The sequence below is a fragment of the Blennius ocellaris genome (assembly GCF_963422515.1).
Source record: "Blennius ocellaris genome assembly, chromosome: 12".
Lineage (NCBI taxonomy): Eukaryota > Metazoa > Chordata > Actinopteri > Blenniiformes > Blenniidae > Blennius > Blennius ocellaris.
In genome coordinates this window covers 16,405,309-16,430,292 of record NC_137661.1, presented here as the reverse complement: position 1 = coordinate 16,430,292, position 24,984 = coordinate 16,405,309, and the positions used below count along the sequence as shown (strand labels likewise).

The 24,984-nt window shown below is 39.9% G+C and overlaps 1 protein-coding gene across 1 annotated transcript in view; it reads left to right on the top strand.

Moving 5' to 3' along the window:
• The window catches only part of trabd2b (TraB domain containing 2B), a 62,708-nt gene extending 39,930 nt beyond the window's left edge, over positions 1-22,778 (top strand). The window contains exons 4-7 of the mRNA XM_080506834.1: positions 1,210-1,384; positions 17,970-18,066; positions 20,415-20,699; positions 21,919-22,778. Coding sequence (XP_080362960.1) covers positions 1,210-1,384; positions 17,970-18,066; positions 20,415-20,699; positions 21,919-22,147 — 786 coding nt within the window. The 3' untranslated portion in view covers positions 22,148-22,778. The remainder of the gene's footprint in view (positions 1-1,209; positions 1,385-17,969; positions 18,067-20,414; positions 20,700-21,918) is intronic.
• Positions 22,779-24,984: the final 2,206 nt, after the last annotated feature.

The window sequence follows — 24,984 nt, the reverse complement described above, 5'->3', positions numbered from 1 at the left end:
GAATTAAGATACAAAATACTGTTCCTGATGTAACTTTAAGATCAGATGGGGAGTAATCTATAGTTTAGTAAAAACACTGACATTGATGAGCAGCATCAGTGTCAGTTTGCAAAAAAAGTATAAAATACATTAAACACAGTTCAAATGGGCACTCAAACACAGAGCACAGTTTAACATAGCCCTCTTTTACAAAAATGTATTTGTGAAGACCTTCAGGTGCAGCAAACAGACTGAGCAAAGTGACAAAACTCTCAACGGAAACAATGACTCTACTGAAATATGAAAAAGGGAAAGATGAGTCACATGATGACGTGCAAAGTCCGATTGAAATCCCAGTTGTGAATGAACCACAAAGTAATAGTTTCTAAATATAAATGAGAGATAATGTAAGATAAACTAATAAGATACTAGAAAGTAGACATATTTTCATATAAAGAAAAAGAAAAAAAGCACCAGGACAACTCAAGTATTTGCCTTGTACAATGATAAAGTAGTGCTGCAAGCAGAGAAACAGAGACATTGTGCACGCCACGATGTGTCTACATGTGACAGAGTTGAGCAGTTCACACCGTGATGCCAAACCTTTGCCGAGACACTGCAGACCCATGCTCATCTTTGCCGATTAACAACGTGCTGAATCCACCGAAGAAGCCAAAAGTGTAACAGAGCCAGCACAGTCTGTCTCTGCCCGTCTCGCTTGCAATAAATCACACAGCAATTATACACACTCACACTTGTGGTTATACAGTACTGATGCAAGTCCACATCCACTCTCCTTCCTGCGGTGCACCCAGATGCACAAACACTAATTTATAAGCACATCGGAGTCCGCAGTTTTTTTTTTCTTCTCTCATGCACACAAATGTCCGTGTACATGTACAACCTCAACACACATGCACAAATGGTGTTACATTTTTTCTTTCCTTCATTTAATAATGCTTGCTCAGTTAAAGGCCAGCCTGCGGAGCAGAGTGTTGGTCAGTTTCTGTCAAGCGGTCACATCAGAAACACTGTAGGCCGCCAGGTGTCAGATTCACATGGGCACCAACAGTTTCTTTCAACCCTCTTCTTTCCCTCTCAGTTCTCTTTCACACCTTTCTCGTCATGCCTGATGCTTAAATGAAATGATTCATCATTTGATTCTGCCATGACCTTTCAACATAGGGGCTCTTTATCCTAATTTTCTCATGGTCATTTTTCTTTTTTCAGTTGCCTCACTTCATAAACAGCTCTCTGCCAGCACATGACCGCTTGACAGCCATGGAGATTGACAGCTACTTCCGCCAAGAGCTCATCTACAAGCGCAACGAGCGAATGGCTCGACGTGTGTCAGCCCTGCTGCAGAGGAATCCGAACCAGACATACTTTTTCGCCTTTGGTGCAGGTGAGGTAGACACATCAGTAATGGCGCAGAGTGTGTATTTTCATGCAATTGTGATTTGGAAGAAAGATCTGGTTTACTTTTGGTCAGGAACACCAATTCTGTCAGGGCTAATGTGTGTTTATGGTGAGTAAATTTGCACTTCTTAGTGTTTGAACGAAAACCCAGACAAAAAGCAGGACAATAATAGTGTACAATCGTTCCCAGATCTCTGGCTTTCCAAAAAATGGTGTGCTCATGCAAGTGCATACACAGACATACACATGCACACAGAAGTCTCAATTACAGCGGGCCTCAACCTCAGAAATGAAGAAAACACAAGCTGTTTGTTTCAATTAGCATTCCTGACTAATGCTGCTAATGTTTCCTGAATGGAGCAGTGTGTCCTGAGGGGAGTGTATGTGTACGCGTGCGACAACATATACACACATGCAAGTGTTTGCCCACACTAACAGGTGGTGGGTGGGTGTCTGTGTACCTCTTTACAGTATGACTGAGTCCCTGCCTCCCTCCTGACGGAGTCTCAGCCTTTTTTAGTCTTGATCTTATCTTGGTCATGATACTCTCTTGTTTCAGTCATGGCTTGGGTTCAGTCTAGGTGGTCTCGATGACAAGGCAAGTGTGGGGCAGCCATCTGTGGATAAATATGTGACAGAGTATGTTACTGGGTGTCTTTGTTATCTTCCAGACTTGTAGCAGTTCTTGGCAAAGCATTAAGAACGTATAAAATGCAGCAGATAAATCTTAAATCTGTCATAGCTCTCTGCTGCATGTATTACCTGGTGAATCACAGTCATAACTGTATTTTATATATTAACTTAAAACTCACTGTGAAAAGGTTGGACTGTAATTGGCTGTTAAAAACCACACAATAAATTCTAATGATGATTCATATTTTAGAAGTTGGTCCATTTTAGAAAAAAAAAACTGTCCTTATTTTGGCTTTACTGTGTATCACATTCTGGATTGAGGTGAAGTGAACATTTCTGTTGGGTCACGCACAGGCCACAGCCTTGTGTGTGACAAAACTGACAGCTGGTGTTCAGTGATGGGAACCATTACACACACATGCACGTACGCATGCACGCACGCATGCACGCACGCACGCACGCGTGCACACACACACACACACACACACACACACACACACACACACACACACACACACACACACACACACACACACACACACACACATCTTTATGATTCTATCATTAACATGTATACAGAACAGGTGCACATAAGTGTGTACTTTATAGCATGCACAACAAAACAACCCCCTCCAAACAAAAAAAACAACAAATTAGAATGGACACAGAGGTCTCAATAGAGGCTTTGGAAATTGTTGGAAGATTTATGTACGTGAACAAAGCAGTAAAATTGATGCTGCACATTCCTTCAATTGTGCACATGAAAGTAATTATGATTTACTACAGTATCAGGCTATTATCCACTGGTGCCTTTCTTCAAAAACGTGTGGTCCAGAAAGCAACATGGATGGAAAATACATTTTAAATCAAACTCTGAAATATCTGCATAGTCAAGGTGAAGTTCAATTTTAAGATGGATTTATAACACATTGAACTAAAATGTTTTATTTCTCTGCAATGCTTCTTGGTGTAACGGCAGAAATAGTCATAGTGTTATGCTGACAGTTATTAAATACTGCTTCATCCAACTTGTACATTTCCAGTAGCTCCCACCCTGCTTGCAGATATTTAAAGGAAGAGATGCACACCACTGATTCATAAATTGTATTTCAGGAGAGACGCTGAGGCTCAGAGTTGCAGGTTTCATAAATCAGCCTTGGGCTTTAATCTTAAAACTTCTTTCTTTCATGTCCTTTTTTCTGTGCTCGGTACGTTGACTCATGCTTTTATGATCCTGTAACTGTCCCAGCTGGTCCCATACTAATCCTAGTTTCCCACTGGCTGTAACCAGTCATGAAATTTTATCATTCAATGATGCCAGGATGTATCAAGTGTCAGAATGGACTCCCAGAAACGAAGCCATCACATTTCTCTTTCAGATTTGATGACTTGTTCTAGAAGCAGGCATGCATGCTTTGCAACAGGAGCCCCACGTATAATCTGATAATCAATCTAATCTAACCACAGGGCATATGTTGAGCAACAGAGGCAAATAAAGAGGGTGGGGGTGCCAGGGTTAAGATTATGCAGACATAATTTAAAATAAATAGAGCCTAGAGAGATGAATTATAGCAACTTTCAGGCCAAAAGTGGATGTACAATAATATGATCACATAAAATCCAATCTTTATGGCCAAGTCTCAAAATTCACATTAACATGATGTGTGTATACCTGCAGGCAACCGACTGCATAGTTCATTTCTGAGGATTAAAAAATGGAAAATTCACATTGTGGGACTGTGAATATTTCCTGGCAATAGATAATGTGTTTATCACCAAAAACCTCAGTTTGTGTGCATATATGTCAAGTAATTGATTTAGCATTTGTGCCATACAACAGAAAAATGAATAACCTCTGGAGCAGGCGTCACCTTGTCCAATATGAACTATGTCCAGAGCGCAGAAATAAAACAGTGCTGTCGGAAAAAAAAAAAAGCCGGGACAGCTTTCAGGTCAAGGGTCCTCTCGAGTTACTGACGTCGTAGTCCGATCCAATAGTTTTTTTCACAGGGTAATTAAACTATACGATGAGTGTATAGAGTGGTTCAGGCAGGAAATCCATCTCTGCTCAGCTCAGCACCTTACTCACCAGCCTCCCCCTTTCCTCTCGCTGTACACCTACACCTTCCTGTAGCATAAGTACTTTTGTGTGCAAGGTATATGCTTTTGTAATTTTCTTACTTTTTGCCTCCATTCAGCACACACACATCTACAAGCATGTATTGTACATGTATTAAGAGGCATTGCTTATTTAATTGATTTTCACTAACAGATTATTAATCAAAATTACTGAACAGGTGTTTATTATAAAAAAAAATTTTTTTACAGTTGCTATGATATAAAGTGAGTAGAATCAATGTAGAAAATACAAAATGATTTCAAGGTCTAAGAACGTGAGTCTGTGAATGTCAGCCACAACTTCCCCTTCTCTTTCTATCCATATGTTTTTAATGAGCCGGGGTTTGAGGGCTTTATTGTAGCAAAGCTATTTGTCAATGTGTATGGAGAGTTGCTGTATCTCAAACTGTGCATCCAAAGTGAGGTTTGTCAATGTGTCAATTTCTTTCTGTAAATAATGTTTTAAAATATCAGCTCGTCTGTATTAACATTTTTACATGTAATAAGATTTGTCAATAGACAAAGAGTTGTCGATGCCCGTTGACCTGCAAATAACATAACTACTGAAGTACAGGACAGAAGAGCAGTCAGAATGAACGAGCCTGTGAGCCTGAGCTCAGAGCACAGAAACCTTGACGTTACAGATAAAAAGGCACGCGTATAGACAGAAAATACTTCCAAGTAACATTGAGCAAAGGAAGGAAACTTTTTCCAACTGTTATGTCTTTGCCCCCATGTGTAGCCAATAAGGCCATAAGATATCTGGAATATCTGGAAACTGCACATTTGTTTGCTTTTCGTAGCAATGTAATTTGGGTTGCTGAACTGATATTTCTCAATCTTATTTTTCAAATCTTCCCATCTTGTGTTTACTATTCTTTCCTTGTCTTTTCCATCTTGTTGCTGTAAATCAGAGTCAACACTGCTGTTCACTATTACGATCGGTATTATGTAATGTGGACCAATGAGAGGCACCGGTGTAACATGACGTTGGGTTCTTCACGAGGCCAATTAAATGCATCACTGTTTCCCCGTTGGATAAAATGAGAGCAGCACCAGATGATAGCTGTGAAGAGGAAAGCATGTTTGCTGTCAAGTGGTACACACACTGGACACTTGTTCTGTTGCTTTTGTAAACAGATACAAACCTCAGTAGTTCTTTCAGTTATTTATTCAACTATATGCCTTCACAGTCACCCTCTCCTTTGGTCTCACGCAAAGAAAAAACATATATGCAAGTATGTGCAGTGTTATCATTTCTGTTGAGGACCGAGGGAGTGCTCTGAGGGTCGGCAGTGTGTTGTTGAAGCTCTGTGGTGTGCTTCAGCAGGTTTTCATTTGCCAGTTCCCTGGCTGCCGCTGCCCATTCTTATTGAAAACATCCCCTGGAATTTCCTGACGCTGCCACGGCCCAGACACCACTTCATACACATACACACTCACACGTGTTGTCTGTGTATGTTTGCAACACAAAGTCATATGAGCCGCAGATATTTATCGCCAAAAAGAGTAGTTACTGTCAAAAATACACATGTAGTACTGTTTGTTTTGAAGTCTGAGCCACTTTGGATCAGTTGATTTTTGTGCGTGTGCGCCGCTGTGCAGACCAATAATAGCCCATTGTGCAGGCAGAGTAGGCCCATGTGTTTTTCAGTCACTTGTGGTGTTGCGGTGTTGAAGTGATGACTGAGGCAGAGAGCCTGCCTTGCGTGCATATAACTCTGTCTCCATCGCTCTTCACTGCTTTGTGCATATGTGCTTTTCTCAGATTTCTTTTTTTTTTTAACTCTCATCTCTCTGTCTCTGCCATCACTTTTTTTTTTTCCATTTGGCGGCACTAATTCCATCTTCCTACTTGTCTAACTATTTGGCCTTCCAGTCTATTAGTCTTAAACTGTTAGCCTTCTTTAATGTCTTATCAGTCCTTTCCATCTGGCGCTCTTTCTGCTCTCACTACCGTCTATCTCTGTCTTGTCTCATGCTGTCGTCACTGCCACAATGTGCAACAACAGTTTATGAAGTGACAGATATATGTACTGACGCTGTGCGTGCTGGCAAGTCGTCTGTTCTGCACGGAAGACTGATAGGGAGGTAGAGATAGAAAGTTATTATTAGTTCTTTCCCACTGACAGTTTGGGCTCAGCATGCATTTACATGTATTTTTAACACATGTAGTTTGGCCAAGAAGTCAGAGTTGTTTTCCCTTCGGTTTTCTGCTGGATCAACATGGGGGCACTTCTGTTCTGCCTCAGTGTCCACGGTGTCTACAGGAGAAAATGCTTTCAGCAGGTCATTTCAGGTGTATATTAAATTTGCTATAGTTACAAAATTCTTTATACCAAACGTCTTTCTGTGTGGAATTTGCATGTTCTACCCGCTTGTGTGTGGGTTTCATCCCACAGACCCAAAAGAAATGGGTCACCTGAGGAAGACCCTCGGTCTAAAATCATGAAACCATAAAGTAATGCAGATATTTTGAACTATGTTCTTCCTTTATAAACATTGCTTTCTTTTGTTGAAAATGCCAGTTGTGTGCTTTGCTCATGTTCAAAGTGCATACATGTCCAATATAAGAATGTGTCATTTTAACCAGTTTTTCTCAGTATTTATGCAAAGGTTTTCAAATAAAACTATTCTGTGCCCCATGTGAGCAAAAATTATATTATGTGTAAAATGATGTCCTTTAGCTTTTGCAAAAAAAAAAATAAAAAATGTATGTTACGCACGTTAGATCTTGTTGATCTTCAGGAATGTAACTTTGCAGGAGAAAAAAAAACCCTCTGGTAACACTTAGCTGCTCTAGTTGGATTCCTAACTGTAATTAAATCAACACAACTCATTTGCTTGTTTAAAGATTACACACTTCATTAGCAGCTGAAGAACATCGCATTGCCTATCAAGGGCCAGTGGGTTTTAGTGCCACATTTCATAAACACATGGATGCTTTGGATTTGCTTGCTTTGATCGTTTGAAAATAAATTGGCAATCCGAGACAGAATAGAAAGTACGAAAAGGCAGTATGAAAGCTCACTCCTGGACATCTATGGCACTGCTCGTTTTTCTTACTTAGCGGTTAAGTGCATTCACCTGTTGTCGATGGTGTAAATCAGATCCTGATTAAAAGGTACGAATAAAAACCAGCCGGCCTCTGGGTTCTGGGGAACAGCTGAGGTGAAACATTGCTTTCTGCCATTACACACTCAAATTCATGCCGTAGGCTACATACATCTCTGAGCTCACGCTTCCTATGAAACATGTCTGTGTAATGTGAACCAGCAGCACATACACATGCACACACATGCACATACACCAGATACATTTACATAAGCCATATAACATGCACGTTAGCAGTCATTAAAAATGGAAATAAGTGATTATTTTCCACCTGCTCAAATAAACTTTAATGCCTCAAAATCTTTTTTGTGTTCTGCAACCTGATGTAACAGTTGGATGTAGTGAAAGGAACCGAGGCTGTGATCAAAGAAATACATAATAATGCATCTAGTTCGTTTCCATTTAAGGTTTTTAACTCCATGGTGCCTTTCTATTCGTTTTTGTTTTCTCCTGTTCACTCACTTTCTTTTTTTTTCTGAGCCCACCAGAAGTGTTTTTACACACGGCAGCACGCTAAGCTCACAGCCTAAATATTTAAACTGAGGAATCACTTTAAAAGGCTGAGCCCTCCCTCCAGCCTTTCCAACATGGACCAGTGTCAAGCCCACCGCATGCAGCAGTCAAGCTCTCAATCCGACCTCTTTTGATGCCTGTATTTGACCAGAACATAGACAAGAACTTGGACAAGAACCGGCCCATCAACAGCTGTCACTCATAACATCTCAGTGTGGTGCAGGGAGACAGACGGTCGTCTCGTTGCATGAATCAGGAGTGAAGTCATAATGGCGATGAGCAATGTGTCAGAGAAGAGGGGAAACTTCAGAAAGCTGATATTTCTTTGTCAAGATACCCAGTGTTCTGCAGAGAGATGAATTACACGATTTCTGATTTACAGGTCAAGGTGGGGCTCTGTTTTCAAGGCAGTGGTTCAACTATTCCTGGAGCGCCGTGGGTAGTTGTTTCTCCAGCTCTACTCCGTTAATCGAAGCGCTGCTGTGTGATTTATAGAGAGATCCTGGTACTCCTAATATAAATGGAAGTTCACAGCAAGGCGCAAGGATGCGGGCCTTATTAAAATCTTTGCAGCATTACTCATCTGTTGTTTAAGGAAACATATGATGGGACACAGGGCAAGTCTGAAATAGACTTTCCCCTTCAACACAAGCACAAAAGAACTGTCCAAAAGTACATGAGCACACACTGTTGTTAACAGGAAAAACACATTTTGGCCAGTCGATAAAAGCAAGAGGAGACGTCAACGGAAAATACAGCATGACAGGTGAAATCGAGGATGTATTTGAACTCAGTTTTCAGTCACTTGCTGACTACCTTTAACAACTAAGTTAACCCAACTTACTGTCGCAATACGTAAGTAAGCAGACATAGTACACATATTATTTACTTTGTAAACCAGTTTAAAGAGGGACCGTGTTGCAGTTGGTAAAGTAAGTCGTGTCTTTAGCTGTTCAATACCAGTTTGCCCAAGCGTACTTGGGTGTGCTTGAAGGTGTGTGAAAGGGTTAATGTGAGTCACAGATGCTTTGAGGCTTCTAATGTGTTGAAAACATATATTATAAGTTAAGTACTGCAAAAAAATTCTTAAAAACCTCCCCAACAAGGTATGAAAACTTTGAGCGACTATTTTAGCTTCCTACTAAACTGTGTGAGCCAAATAATGAAGTCATGACAAGCTGTGTATGCCTATACGAATAATACCAGGTTAATACTGTAGACAGTAAGCCTTGCTACATGCTCAGTTTTACAACAGTGTTGAAGTATATTGTTTACACAGATTACATTGCTATTGGTCTGTTTATAGTTTCAGACAAACAAAGAAAGACATCTTCAAAGTCAAAAGCTGTGGGAGATTTGTGCAAGAGCAATAACACAGAGCTCGCCAGGACTACCACCAAAACACCAGAGGAAGGAGAGGGTTTTATGGAAGAATTCACTCCAGGGGCCTTTGGAGACTCGCAGAATGATATTCAAATTGACATTTGAAGCTGTTTTGGTGGTGATTCATGGTGGTCCAGCATCTTACAAGTTACCCCTTTAATTTGTCACCCATTTAACACCTACACACACACTCTCACACACACTCACACACACACACACACACACACACACACACACACACACACACACACACACACACACACACACACACACACACACACACACACACACACACACACACACACACACACACACACACACACACACACACACACACACGCAGCAGAGAACAAAACACTCTAAACAGTAACACTGGGAGAACATGGACATTCTAGTGGACAGACCACCAAGTTGGATTGTTATTATGCTGACCGTCAAAATAAAACTACCAAGTTGGATGATCATTACGGTGACTGTCAAAATAAAATTACCAAGTTGGATTGTTATCATGGTGACTGTTGAAAAAGCACCAAGTCCAGGAGAATATGGATTGGGAGTCATGACACCACAGAGGAAAGTTTGTTCTGATTGTCTCTACTGAGCATGTGCGGAAGAACTAGTTACCATGGTGACCAGGACCAGCAGCAGCGTTTCTGTCATCTACATGGAGACTGAGCCTGAGCGTTGTCGAAAAGTTCCACCTTGGTCGCCGTCTCCAAAAGTCTTCAGTGATGCTGAGCTCCGCCACCGTGTGAACGAACCCTAAATCTCTCTGCTTTTCTTCACTACCTTTTCATCTGCTTGTGCTTCATATCTCTTTTCTTGGTTTATGTTCAGATCTGGTCTCTGACAGGAGGTTGTTGATTTTTTTTTTAATCTTCCGCTGATTTATGAAGACATGCCCCCCCCCACACAAGAAATCTACCCCCTAATCCAGACGGCCCCATCATCTGCATACAGGGCTGATTTAATGCCTCCTTCAACTTCTGCAAACATATCATTTATCAGTATGTTAAATTTTCCACTGTAAAATCTTTGGAGAGTTCTGCCCCAACATTCACTCTTATTCTCCCATCTGGGACAAAACTTAGTATCCAGATGTGCATTCTGCCATCGATGCTCAGCCGGTTTAACTTCATCAGTAACCCTTCCCTCCACATTGATTTGTATGGCTTTTCTATGTCAAAGAAAACAATTGCCATTGCCTCTTTCATTTTTATTGCCTTTCTGAATCCACACTGAGTCTCACTTATTATTTCTCTTTTCTCCAGTTCATATGTAAGTCTGCCTACCAGAATCTTCTCCATCCACTCACACGTGTGACGTGAGAGCTATTGGCCTGTTGCTACCTGGGTTAGTTTGGTGTTTCCCTGGCTTGTTAAATGGCGGAATAGTCGCCCTTTTCCAACTACTTGGAACCTCCCCATTTGTCCATATTTTATTAAAGAATTCCAGTATTTTCCTAAACGATTCTTCAGGCAGCTGCCGGAACATGGTGTAACAGAGAGGATCATCCCCTGCGGCTGTGTACCCTGTGCCTTTTAGCACTGCTTTAACTTCTTTCATTGTTAACTCAATGCCCAGTGCTGTAGTGAAGGTCTCTTTCTTTTTCCTAAGGTCTCCCACTTCTCTAATTATTCGCTCCTTTTCCTGCTTATGCATCGTTCCCAGATGTTCACCACTATGCACAGCTGAAAATGTCTCACCCAGCACATCTGCCTATTCTTTGTTTGTTACTACTATCCTGTGTTCCTGGACCAGCACTGGTATTTTAACTGAACTTCTCCCACTCATAAACATTGCCCAGTTCTATTTCTATTCCTATTGATGAGCAGTCGTTTCTCCATGCTTTCTTTTTAGCCTCTTTTATTGTCCTACGGGCCACAGCCCTTTTCCTTTTATATTCTATTAGATTTTCTTCTGACATGTTCTTTCTCAATTCTCTGAGGGACCTGTTTCTATCTTTGATTGCTCTACTGGAGGGGTGTCCAGCTGCTGGTGTCCTGCAGGTTTTAGTTCTCTCCTTGCTTCTGCGTATCTGAACCTGAGGGTGATGTCATCACCAAGGTTGTGAAAAAGTTCAATAACGAGAACAGCGCAGAACAGCGAATCTGTGGTCAGATGTTGAGACCCCCTTTGGCTGAACCACGAATATGATGCTCATTTTCAATACCCGAATGACGACGTAGCGCATAAATGACGAGCCCCTCCAAAGTTCCCAATCCCTCAGAGAGACTCGAGACCTCTGTGTTTGTGCTGCTCGAGTATTTCTAATTTTTGTACATTCCATTAGTATTTTTTTTCACTGTTGGTCTTTCGATCTCCAAATGCCAAAAAAATAACGATTAAAAAGTCAACCGAGCAGAAACTGCCCAAATTCTTAGAATGATTTGAACTGAACTTCATAAATAAAACACTTGAGCATAGCTGGCCAGAGTTCTGTCCACAGACATGGGAACAAAATCAAACTCATAAAACATTTGAAAACAAGAAAGAAAACTGAAAAAGATCAAAGTTGTTAAACTTGTATGCAGGTTTTACAGATCCTGCGGCGCAGCAACAAGACATTTGAAACCTCATGAAAGATTCTGAAAATCAATGTGAAAACAAAGTGATTCAGCAAATTGAGGCTAAATTGGGGATATAAGTGCATTTTTTTCCTGGATGGTCTCATTCCTACTGGGGGAAGTAGTATAACTAAATAAATATCACCCCTTCACCATAAATAATGCAGTATATGACTTTTTATTTTTAGCTACCATTTTTTTAATAATCATTTCATTTAAACACGTTAGAACTATTATATGAAGAATAATCATAAGATGAAAAGGTGTAAGTAAATTACAGACACTTTTAAGTAATTAATGATATATGATATAGAATAAATATAATAAAGTAATCATGATTATTGAAGGATATTATTCTAAATACCACAAATAATTACTGATACATTGATTCTATTATAATAACTAAAATAAATCTGCTTGGTCTTCATCTACACGTGATTTTTGACAATATCAAAAATATATAAACATAGATTACACACATAAAACTGTACATACACATATATCAGCCAATCAGCAGCTACCTTCTGCCCACGTCACATCGTCACATTGTCACATCGTATTATCATTCACACATGATAGAAAAGACAAATGCGGTCGACAGTCTTGAGTAATGAAGGCGTTTCATTACTCAAGACTGGATACAGCGGCAAGGTTCCATTTTAATCCATCCGATGCGTCTGACATGTACAGGAAGAGTTACTCGCTTCGAACACACACACATTAGTCTTGTCTTCATAAAAACACGTATACCTCATGTAAGGACGAGGAAGTTAATGAAGAGAGTATCACCAAGAAAACCGGCCTGTGGACCTAGTACGATGTTGACACCACACATTACATGAGCCTGAGTGTTAAATGAAGTGCACGGCACCACATGATGCTGCGGGATCAGACTGAAGGCGTCACCGAGTCACAAAAGAAAATATGGCAGAGAGAAAATGAAGCCCCATGTGAAACGTCACAGCAGTGGAGACGGCGCTCGTGAAATGCAGAATCGACACAATTTGAATTAATTAAGTGTTATTTTGGTTGCTTACATTCAACAATTGCATATTCCCTTCAAGAAGACAATTCTCACAACCAAAAAAGGATTTGGGCAGAAGCAATGGGTTTTTTTTTCAGCCGACCCTGTTTTTCAAAGTGTTGCCGTGGTAACGCGAAACCTTTCTGAAACAAAAACGTGTAAACGGGGCCTCAGAGTTAAGAGTAGGCGAGGCAGACAAAGAATCCACACACACACACACACACACACACACACACACACACACACACACACACACACACACACACACACACACACACACACACACACCACACATATACAAAGTGGAGGTTTGTCGAATTCTCCCCGATTTGATGTGTCTGCACTTTATTTCAACTGGAAAAACTTCCACTAACAAATATAAACAGAGAACACACCCCTATCAACTATGAAGTTTTCCCCCTCTGTCTCTGTTGGCTTGTGTATTCTCTCCCTTCTGTTTTGCCTCATCTTCTAATCTGTCTTTCATCTGTTGTTTAAATGGCTCAGAGGCAAAAGCTTGTGTTTGTTTTCACCATATTATAGCAACAGTACCGATCGTGCATTTCGGTGGACGGAGGGTTTACGTCAGTGCAGTCCCTGTTGCACTCTGGTGCTGCTCTCCTTCTACCTTTAAACTTTTCGCTGTCTCTCCGGCCTCAAACCACTCTCCAGTTATCTAGTTTTAGCTTTCCATGTTTTCTCCCTCTCTTTGTTCTCTGTTTGAGCAATTTTCATAAGAGGTGGTCTGTTTGCAGGCCATGTGAGATTTCTTTCAAACCACTAGTACATATCAGTTGTTATGTTTGTACAGTATAATTGCAAACACATTTGTTTTTGAAAAACATGAAAAATAACATAATACTCTTCTTTGCTGTTGGACAAGTTTCAAGTTTGCTTTGTTTGTGGTTTCCTCTCCCTGCTTTGTTACAAGCTCCTTTTTTTTAGCAGTGTCCATAGGTGACTATAAAGGAGAGAAAATAGAAAAGCAGCAAATGAAGAGAGAAGCTAAGTAAATCAAAAAATGTTAAGAGTGGCGTGGAAGTGAGGGTGGAAATCAAAGATCTTGTGAAAAGACTACACGTAAAGATTAAGTATAGATTCACATAGTTTGATTTATATGAGGTTGGCAACACAATGACATGCTACAACCATGTTTTTTATAAACACTAATAAATTCACACATACCAATGCATGAAGAAGAAATAGAGAATTATGGGAATTTAGAGCAAAAGCAATACAGGGTAAAATATAGTGCCATAGTGTCGATCAGACAAGCAAACCTGTTTTAAAAAGGCATTTGCCAGATGAAGAGACAGACTTTAAGTCAAGGAGTGGCTCCAGGAAACACAGACAGACAGGGTTCGTACGTTAAGGTGCTACTTTAAGTGGAAATCCAGCTGGAATGGTTAATAAACTGAGAAATAACTGGAACATTAACTCAGCTCACGGGAGCCTCATTCGGGGAAACACCCTGCAATGGACTATAGACTCTGTAAAAATGAAGACTGTTTCTACTTCAAACTAATTTTTCAGCAAAACACATTCAGAAAGTCATACTTACCTCACACAATGGCAGTCACTCAATAACAAAAGGTTGTTAGCAGTGTTTGGAATAACATATTACTTGTGAGACACTATTTTAACACCACTACTTTTGGCAGTGTTGCATTACTAATTTATCCGTCTTTTAAACAACTTTATTCAATTCAAAGGCTCTTAGACTGAGTGAAGAAACCAGAGTTCTCAGAGAAAATCTAAGCACGGAGAGAAACTACAGACACAAAGTAGCGCAAACCACTACAACACCATGGTACCCTAATCCAATAATTCATTACTATTATAACATTCGTAATGCACTTGTGTTTCTGTGAGCTTGTCACTCGTCACTGTTGGTATACATGTAAACAGTTGCCGTACCACTGCTGTCTTTCTGCTCTGCTCACAAAACAAACTGTTAGCTTTACATTGTCAAAAGCTGTTATTTTAATGGTTACTATTCAACTACAAGCCTGTTTACTAGATGAGTACCTATATTTATAGGATTTGTGATACAATTCCTGCTTCAGATAAACCTTAGCTTTCCTTTGTGAGACCTGCAAGGTGTTTTCAAGATATCTGCAAGTTTACTGCAACTTTTTGGTTGCTGCTTATTGTAATTTTCTTAGTTTATTGCTAAAACAACTGAAATCTAGATTAAGGGGCATCTTTTACCAACTAAATCATGTAATGTCAGCTGCTTCTAATGACTGAATCAGACATTAGACTGAACTGCACATTACTGCCTTGTCAATGCATATTTGAGGACAGGAATAACGATGGAATCACCTTAAAGTAATAGAAACGTTGCTTTCCCTTCTTTTTGTTTCAGGAACAACGAAAGTAACGCCACAACTCTTTTTCAAAAAGTAATTAGTAACTGTAGCTTAAAACTAATGGAGGTGTGGCCATGTCCCATGTAATCGTCATTATATTGACGTTTTAATATTATTGTTATGGTCTCAAATTTGAAGGGTTTGGTTTAATCTCTAAAGTTATCAGTTAAGTTTTGGAGGGGGAAAAGAAACCAAACAGGGTTTAGCACAAATGATTACTTGCTAGCAAAGAAAAGCTTAATTTTAATGACATTGAATTTTATATCATAACTGAACATACATGTTATTTAAATCAAAGTCTCAATCTGCACAATCACCCTCTAAATATATACATTTAAATATGCATTTATGTTTTTCTTTGGGCAACATGGTCCATTGCATGATTTGAATAGTTGAAGTCAGGATGCAGGAGTCTCCATGGACTACATGATGTTTGAGGATGAAGTTCTGATCAGGAGTGAGAGCAGGAAGCTGGTTGAGAAGCACGAGGAGTCCACGAAATGACCGTGACAGTGAGCAGCACTACTACTCAGCCCTACTACTTAACACACGTGTGTGTATAGCAAGGAGGATGCCGACAGCAGAGTTAGCAAAAATAAAGTTTTATTACTTGCATTCAACCTACACAGAGAAAACCCAATAAATCCACATGGAGCGTGAGCGAGCATACGCGACTGTAGAAAGGAAATACTCCTGCTTTTATAGGAAGAAACCTGCAGAACCAGCCTCAGAGTTGGAGGATTTCTGCCGTTCTGGTTGGGGTGAGAAGATAGAAGGAGAGAGAAGGAGGACAGACAGATAGGCCAGAGATCCACTCGGTGAAGATCACGGATCAACTGACCTCTAATTACGATTATTTTAATAGAAATGTTTGCTGGGAATTCTCTATTCTCTGTGCTTCAGAAGTACCACGTTTGGATACTCCACAAACAAGCACACCAGCCTGGCCTCCCACCTTCACATTCATCAGTTAGGAAAGATCTATTATCTGTGCTTCTAACCACTCACCCACACACAGGGGTGAACCACAAACCTTCACGAAAACAAACAAGGCACATGCAACCATGTCAGAATAAACATTTGAGAAGAAACTTATTTTTCAAACCGAAATTCATGATTTCGAAAGACACAGAATGCATTTTATGTTTTGTTTTGTGATATTGTGCTACTTTATGGAGGACTGCGAGATCAAACCTGAAATGAAGCACTCTTACATGCGATGGATTTCAACTTGTGAATGACAGGTGTGGGGATTCTGGATGTGTTTTTATTTAGTCCCAGACATTGTTTGCGTTTCCTACCCATTTGATTGCTGGCATAATTGGTTGTTTCAGGGAGTGTGGCCACATTCACAGCTTTTGAAATTACATGTGAGGTATAAACTAAAAGAAAAACCAAACCTCATTAGAAAATTTAATGGGAATGAAATTTCAGTTTTATAGCAACTGTGTCTGTGAAATGAAAACCATGTTGATGTTTTCCACCTGTGGTGGAAAATGAGAAAAAAACACACATACACACACGCATGCATCCACACAAGTACACGCATACACAATCACACCATGTGGGTGATGTGAATGACAGCAGGGTAAAAGAAATCAACACATAAAACAACTAACTCGACCTCGCACCTGGTGAGCACACAGTACAAGCTCTTCTCTGCCCTGGCATGCAGAAATTAATGAAAATACTGCTTGACAGAAAAATGAGGCAGGCTGAATCTGTTAGCATCCAGTCACTGAATGAGCTTGCATTTAACTCGTGTCAGAGGAGACGAAAGAAAGAGAGAAGAGTGTGTGAGGAAACCTTCGTCTTGATCATAGATATGCAAACATTTTATAGATTTTATCTTTAAGCGCACAAAGCACTGATAGTATATAACTCATACAGCTATGTTTTAATTGTAGTTGTCAGAACTACAATGTGCCGATTTAGATTAAGACATAGACTTACTTCTGAGCAGCCTTAACCAAAAAACTTGACTCACTGACATAACAAAAGAACAAGTCATGAAGCCATAACAGATGCCTATTCATTTTTAATATTCAATAGCTAGTCTTTTTTTCCCGTGTGTTTTTGTTGCATAACATGAAACCCTTCCAAACTTACAGAGAAAATACACAAAAGAACACATGGACACATGCACAAATACATACGTCCACCTTCACCCAGACAAAAACTCACTCTCTGGTCTTTGTGTAATCCCATTTGATCTTGCCGACACTGTGTTGGTAGAAGCCTCCTCTCACTCTGCAGCCTATCCCAGTGCTGCCTTTGAACTCAGCTGCCAAGAAAGTGTAACACTGCGTGCCTCTTTTTTTTTTTTTTTTGGACTTTCAAGAATGATCAGGGACATTATAATGATGAAATAGTCAGAAGGTGAGGAGCTGAGTGGGAGCAGAAGGCCCAGACAGAAAGCAAGTAAGAGGCTTGAATATTGTCAACGTGTTGTTAATCAGCTCAGGAAAGAGCTGCGGTGTGTGAGTCTGTGTGAATTCCTGGCAGTGTGCAGGTAGGCTATGTGTGTTTATGTGCAAGCATCGATATGAATTCCTCTGTTAGGGCATGTGTGTTAGCGAGAGTGATGTCAGGCTACATTACAGCTTATTGCTGGGTTGAGTGAAGTGCAGGATTATCAACCAGGGGGTAGTTAATGGGCTCACTTGTTGCTCATTATGGAATTCATTTTATAGTGAAAGGTTTCAGTTGTTTCTAGTAATAACAAATGTTTATTAAACTCTGTCATTATATAGTTAGTCACCAAGACAAATTCAATGCTCAGCATGAAAATGTTTGTTCACCTGTCATATCGCTCATGATGACCTTTGACTTTTTGTCCACTGTTAGGTCACTTCCTGGGGAACCACAGTGTACTGGACATCCTCAGGCAGGAGGGATACGAGATCGTCCACATGCCTTCAGATTATCAAGAACCAGTCTCAAAGTGAGTAATCAAAGAACAGAGCATCAGACGGCAGATTATTTGATTTGGTTTAAGCATTATGGCAACAAAAAACTCGAAAATTAGTAGATGGAACATAATCAGCGAACACAGTTGATGATGATACATTAAGCCAACCATATTTTCCATTTCCTAATTCGTAAATATTATTTTAAATGAACATTGAAGAGTCGAGACAAGGCAGCCTGGGGATTGAAACTAAAATCCTTGTTTGGCTTCACAAAAGATGGAAAAAAATGCAGATTTTCCAGCACCCTAGATTATATTAGTTTTATTCTGGGGGTTTACTGAGTAAATTCAGATTTGAGCATTGAGTAACTGCAGGTACTCACTTGGCTCTACTTTAAAACCAGACTATAAAAGTCTAACTTGACAAGATAATGAATGGAAATTGACAAGAAGAGCACTAACATCACACTGATTCTGTGATGGGAGTATGGACGCTGAGGCAGAGAATTTGTGCGCTCATCGTTTCTGTCAGGTGTGCAGATGCATGTGCACGTGCATCTGTTACTCCTCACCCCTTCATCACTTAGCCAGTCCACATCCATCTAATTCTCTCGAGAGTTGAGGCATTTAACCTCTGGATTTATTGAAGTGCATAGAAGCTCGGGCCCCAATTGTGCTCTGTAACAAATAGGGCTCAGCTTTGCAGCAATCCTTTGATACCTCATCAACTCCTTCACCTTCCTCTCTCACTCCCTCCCTTCCTTCCTCCCACATCTCCCTCTCTCCAGTGGCTGCCAAAGGCAAGCTGCCAGCAGTGGTTCTGCCTGTTCTCACCACAACACGCAAAACACACATACACTTCATGTACGCCGGGTGAGCTGAGTGATGAACGGTGACAAAGAGCAAGAAGGATTGCAAAAGATCAAACTCACATGTGTACTTTATGCACGATTCACATAGAGACTTGGCATCAACTCTTCAGAGCCTATTCACAAAACGTCTGTTGCAATCCCTCCCAATATCTTGGTGTGTGTGTGTGTGTGTGTGTGTGTGCCCCCCACTTCTTGGCACAAAGCGGCTCCTCCTCTCACCTCAGAGTTTGATCCATGAGCCTATAAAATAATAACAACAGCAATTTGAATCACAATGAAAATGGAAAACAAGACTCAACAAAACAAAACAAACACTTTTTGTTTCATTGCATTTATCCAGACATCTGGGGGATTTTTTACAAATTTTTATCCTTCAATTCAGAGCTTTTCTATCCTTCCTGCACCCTGTTTGTAGACTTGTGGGCTTCAGCCGGTGGTTCACGGTTTAAAAGCTGAGAAGTGCACTGACTAACTGCAGTCATGAAAAACTTTTGCATGTTCTTCGACCACACACTTGCACGCAAGCAGTTCCATTCCCTGATGCAAGGTGATGTGACAGGCAAGGAAAGAAACACAACACGACAGTGAGAGAGGTCTTTATGAAAGTTAATAGCCTCAAACCTGGACTTTTTCCATGCAACAGACAAAATTTCCTGAAGTGTGCTTATATGACTGACAGAGAGCAGACCAGAGCTGGGTTTGGCTCGACAGTAGCTTGACCACAAGCATGGGCCTATCATCACACTGACCAAGCCTGCAGGACCTGTTTAAGGTTAAAATACTTTAAGCTTGTCAAAGCAGAAGTGCAGACCTTCATATTAATAATGACTAGAAAGACAAAGTATATTATCATGAGTAAGTCATACTGATTGAAACCGTAATTAAGATCCATCCTACAGTCTATGATGGAACTTGAAAATATTATTATGCAAGTTTAAATTGTTTTAATTGTAGCTGTTCTCTTTTTCTCTCTGCTTCTTACAGATTTATTGTCTTGAATGACAACATATTTTTCAAGTGCTACCTTTAAACATATGCAAACCATATTGAGGCGGGGAAAAGAAAGGAGAAAGTGCGAGTAATGGTGCAAGAAAGAGGAGCATGGCAAAGGTTTTTGAGGATAGGCCAGAAATTCTGGGTGGTCTTCTTTGGTCATGCAATGGTTCTGATGCTCAAAGTATGGCCACAAGAGTTATAGTTTCCTCTAATGTTGCCGACTGGGAAATTCAGCCACTCAGGACAGTGTTAACAGGGCAAAGCATCCCTTGTGGTGTTCAAGTCCTTGATTCAATTTAAGGGTTGTAAGTACATTCGAGTGGCCAGAAACCAAACAATAACATTCACTGGCAGCAAGTTAGAAGTCACAGGAAAAGTTTTTTTTTTTTTTTTTTCCCCTCAAGTACTGTGTAAATAAAATGTTTCAGTGACGTGTGAGAATACATCTATGATTTATATAGTGGAAAATGAGTTTTAACTGACTGTATGTCTGACTTGTTTTCCTCCACTCAGGGGGAAACCAGGAAAAGAGCAAGCTGCCGTAGGGTCCAGCGAGGAGAGTAAAGACATGAGCACCGTGGCTCCCACCAGCTGGCTAGCCAGTCCAGAGATGAAGCAGGAGCCAGAAGACCCGGACAACATATCCATCCTCGGAGAAGAGGAGCTTCCTCACATACTGCTCCCCGACAGCTTGAGCCAGCTGGAGGAGTTTGGAAGGCACAAGCGGCCTCGCAAAGCCCACCGCGGTCATGGGAGACCACGTCTTTTCAGTGATCTATGGGTTCGCATTGGGGACGGGTGAGATATCTTTTAATTTTACACGCCAAACTCATTTTCAGCAAAACAATGAAATGATGGTCTTTCAATTAAATATTTTCCCAAGTTTAAGTAAAGTATTTTTTTGTGTAAAATGTTAAATGTATTGCCCCTATGTAGTAGAATTATATTAATGAACCTGGAAAATAGTCACAGGTAGTTAGGTTGTGGTCGTGGTGACGCTGTCACCTCACAGCAAACATATTCCTGTTTGAATTTGATATTTCTTTCTGTTTGGTTTTTCCCTGGATATTCTAGCTTCATATCTTCGTACAAAAACTTTGTTTGTTAGGTTAATTGGTTGTCGGTGAAAATGTGTTTGATATTGATGTTTTTAAAAGTTATGAGGACCTGTCAACATGTCGGTGAGTGTACCCTGATAAATGATTAGATGGATGCTATGCTTATTGTTTAGCTTTAGTTAAGCTCACAGAATTCAAAACTGTTTGTGTAACAGGTTATGTTTACGTGATGTTGTTAAACGTTTTAAGTTAATATAAAAGAACATTTAAATTATTTATTTTCCATCAACTTAAAACATTTAACAACATCACTTAAATATTCTTGTGTAATCTGTTACACAAAAAATGTTGAGTTCTGGGAGCTCGTTTACAAGTGTACACATTAATACGTAACTACTATATTTAGGTCTGTGACACTCTTAGACTATTTTGCACTCATGGATGAAATTGCTTGGGGAAAAAAAGCTAAGACCCAAACCAGCTGTTGGTCTCCAGCGACAGGTTGATTGTATATAAATACAAGTAAAATATTTTCACTTCTTTAAAAACTGTATTGAGAATTTGGAAACACCAGCCGTGTCTTATACTACTTCATCCAACTTCAGGTTGCAGAGGTGTCACGCGGATCGCGGCTGACATTGGTCAACGGCAGTGAACACTGAATAGGTTTCCAGTCCGTATCACAAGAGCTAAACTACAACACAATGCTCAAATTCACACCTACGAACAATTCAGAGTCACAAGTTTGCCTCGAATATATGTTTATGCACTGTGAGAGGTAGCCGGAGAACCAAATGAAGACCGGTGCACATACATGGAGAACATTTAAACTCCACACAGAAAGGTCCATTCTTATGATGCATGTGAACAACAGTACTGTGCAGCCTGGAACACAGCCCCATGTCCCTGTGAACAACTCCACAGCTGAATTCACTCCCTTGCGTCCTTCTTTTTTCCAGCACTACCCCGATGCCAAATGTGAGGATAACAAATGGTTACATAACGGTGGACCCTCCACTGACCCATCAAGAGCAGCACAGACAAACGGACACGTACGTGACAGAGCGACTCCACAGCTCGCCTTCGTCTACTCCGCCCAGCTCCAGCTCAGCCCTGCCAGTCCACAGCACGCTGGCACTGACTTGTATATTAACCTGGTTTTTCTCACACCTGCTGTTCACCTCTTGACCACAAATCAACATTATCTCACAGACACAAACACCCAAGAACAGTACTGCATCTATGGCAGAGCAGTGGAATGTACCTGAGGAGCCAAACAGAGAGCGACCATCACACATACAGAACAGAGACGGAGGAATATTTTGGTCGGGACAAAGCGTTCTCAGTCAGGAGAGTCCCGCATTCAGTCTCCACCAAAGGGAGAGACCAGAGAGAACATGCTGAAATGCCAAGGCTTTAAAAACCTGCCAACTGGAATAAGCTTCCAGCCATGACACGAGCAATGAATGGACTATATTAGACTGTAATGGGTGGAGTCTACACCTCGTGAAAGTATTAAGGTAGAATAACAAATACATAGCACAGAGAGGAATTGTAATTTTGGAGAGTCTAAGACTCTGTTTTGTTTTGTTTTTTAAATAAAAAATGTAATACTGTATAGAAGTAAGAATCCCCTAATAATGAAAATTGACCATTACTAATAAGAGCTATGGCTCTGTGATAAATGAGATGAATGCATACAGTGCTGTGTGTGCGGTAGATAACTCAGATACTACTTTGTAAATTGTGCATTTTGTTTATAAATAAATATTGTATATTTATTATTTCTGTAAGAAAGGAGTATATTTTCTTGCTTTTGGAAGACACATGTAAAAAAAATAAACTTTGAAGAACAATAAAGTGGAAAGAGAGTTTTTTTTCTTCTTTCCAGCTGACTTTTAATGTACTCTCACATGTACATGCAGAAACCACAAAGAAATGTATGAAAAGAAATCCATAACATACAGTTTAAACGAATGTGCCAACTGGTATTATAAATAGAATTACATATGTTTAATGCCTTGGATTACTCCGGGAAAGAAAAGAAAAACGGAAATACTTTGCTATATTGCAATCTACGGACTTTGAGGCGTATTAAAGTGCATTTGGCAGTAGCTTGGAGAACAGTGAAACATTCAATGTGAGTCTGCCATCTGCTGGCTATTACTATTTATAACCACCGATCTCAGGTTCGTACAGCCAGAAAGCACTCTAGCTTAAGTACACATTTAAATGACGATGGTATCAAAAAGGACAGTAATCAAATTGCATCATACAAGATTAAAGTATCTGAAATGATGGGGAATCACTTTGAAACTAACATTTACATATTTATTCAACTTATAGGTATGCTTGATCTCAAACATTTTCCCTTTAAGCTGAAAGTATATGATTCCTCAATTCAATGGCAAATCAGGCAACAACAAAACAACAACAACAACAACAACAAAAAACAATAATCCAGAAGCAATAAGATTCGAACAGTGACTGGAGAGCCTATAGCAACATGGACATGTAAATGATCTGTGTGGATCCTTGTTGAATTATTTTCTTGCCTGTAAATGAAAAAGGCTTGAGTATAAAGTCCCCATGATACCATGTAAATTAATTTGTATTGTAACATACCTCTGGTATTTATGTGTCAACGTTGGGATAATGTAAGGTTTCACATGACTCGGGACAGGGTTGTATGGACGTGAGGTGTAGCAAAGCATGAATGTGTGGTTTGAACCCAATGACTCACAGGGACCTTTTGTGCTGAGATTTGTTCCGTCTGTGGATGAGGAAGGGTTTCCTGCAACCTTCCTCCCAAAATCGAGATCAGTCAACATGCTTATACTGATAGTAACTCTAGTGTGAGGGATTTTTTTTTAAGTGTGAACAGTTGTGTAAAGAAGGGAAATTAAATCAATAAATAAACAAACAAATAAATAAATAAATATATTGAAAAAAGAAAGTGGCAGTGTGTCAGACTGCAGTTCTCAGTAAAGTGAACCTGGCAATCTACATAAACCAATCACAGCTGTGCTGAAGGCAAATGTGTAAATGTAAAGTATTCCCAAATGTGTATGTTTTCAAATGAGATAGCACCGACACTGCAAAACAGATAAATGCAAGAAGAAAGTTAAAGTGACAAGTTTGATTTGGTTATTCCAGGTGTTGTTTTCTGTCATGTTTTAATCAGAAAGGAAATATATATAGGCTATAATGCAATAAGGTGCTTCATAACCTTCCGGTATTACGAGGGAGTAAAAACAGAGTAGCGACCACAACTTTAGTATCACCAGTTAAATATAGAATAGAAAAAGAGAGTGCTCTACACTCTTTTATTAAGTATCATCTCACTGTCCTTGTGGAGGACACTTGACCCGTGAAGTGGTCTGGGTGTATTGCTCTATAGCAAGAAGCTGAGTAGTTTGTGTCTACAGAATGAATCAGAGCGTTTGGAGATGCATTATTATGAAATTTATAGAATAGTGTTCCTCCAGTGAGGCAGTTTGACACGTTCGACCCCCAAAAAACCTTTATTAACTTGCTGTAGTTAGCGCTTCTACCACTAAACGGCACCAGAGTCACATAACCTCATCAAGACAGTCAACTGCACAAAGCAGGAGGCAAATAAATAATTTAAGAACTCATTAACGTCCGACGAGTGCAGGCATTACAGAGAGAAACTGTCCACACATTTGGACTCTGGATGTGTGTCAGGATATTAATATTTATTAAATGTACTAATATTACAGAAATTATTTACAAATGATTTGTAAATTCACAAAAGCAGTTTTAATCGTTCAACTTCAAACAGTATGCTTGAAAGAAAAACATAAATTGTTTTTGTATTAAAACCATAGCTTTAAACCTTACAATTTATGTAATTATCACCACATTCTGTTTTACAAGTGGTCACACATTGTCTTAAGTATAAAGACCAGATGAAGTGTTAAATGTTTATACACATGTGCCCCCCTTTAGAGTATATCTATAATCATATGTGTAATAAACAATACTCAAAAATAAAGATGTAA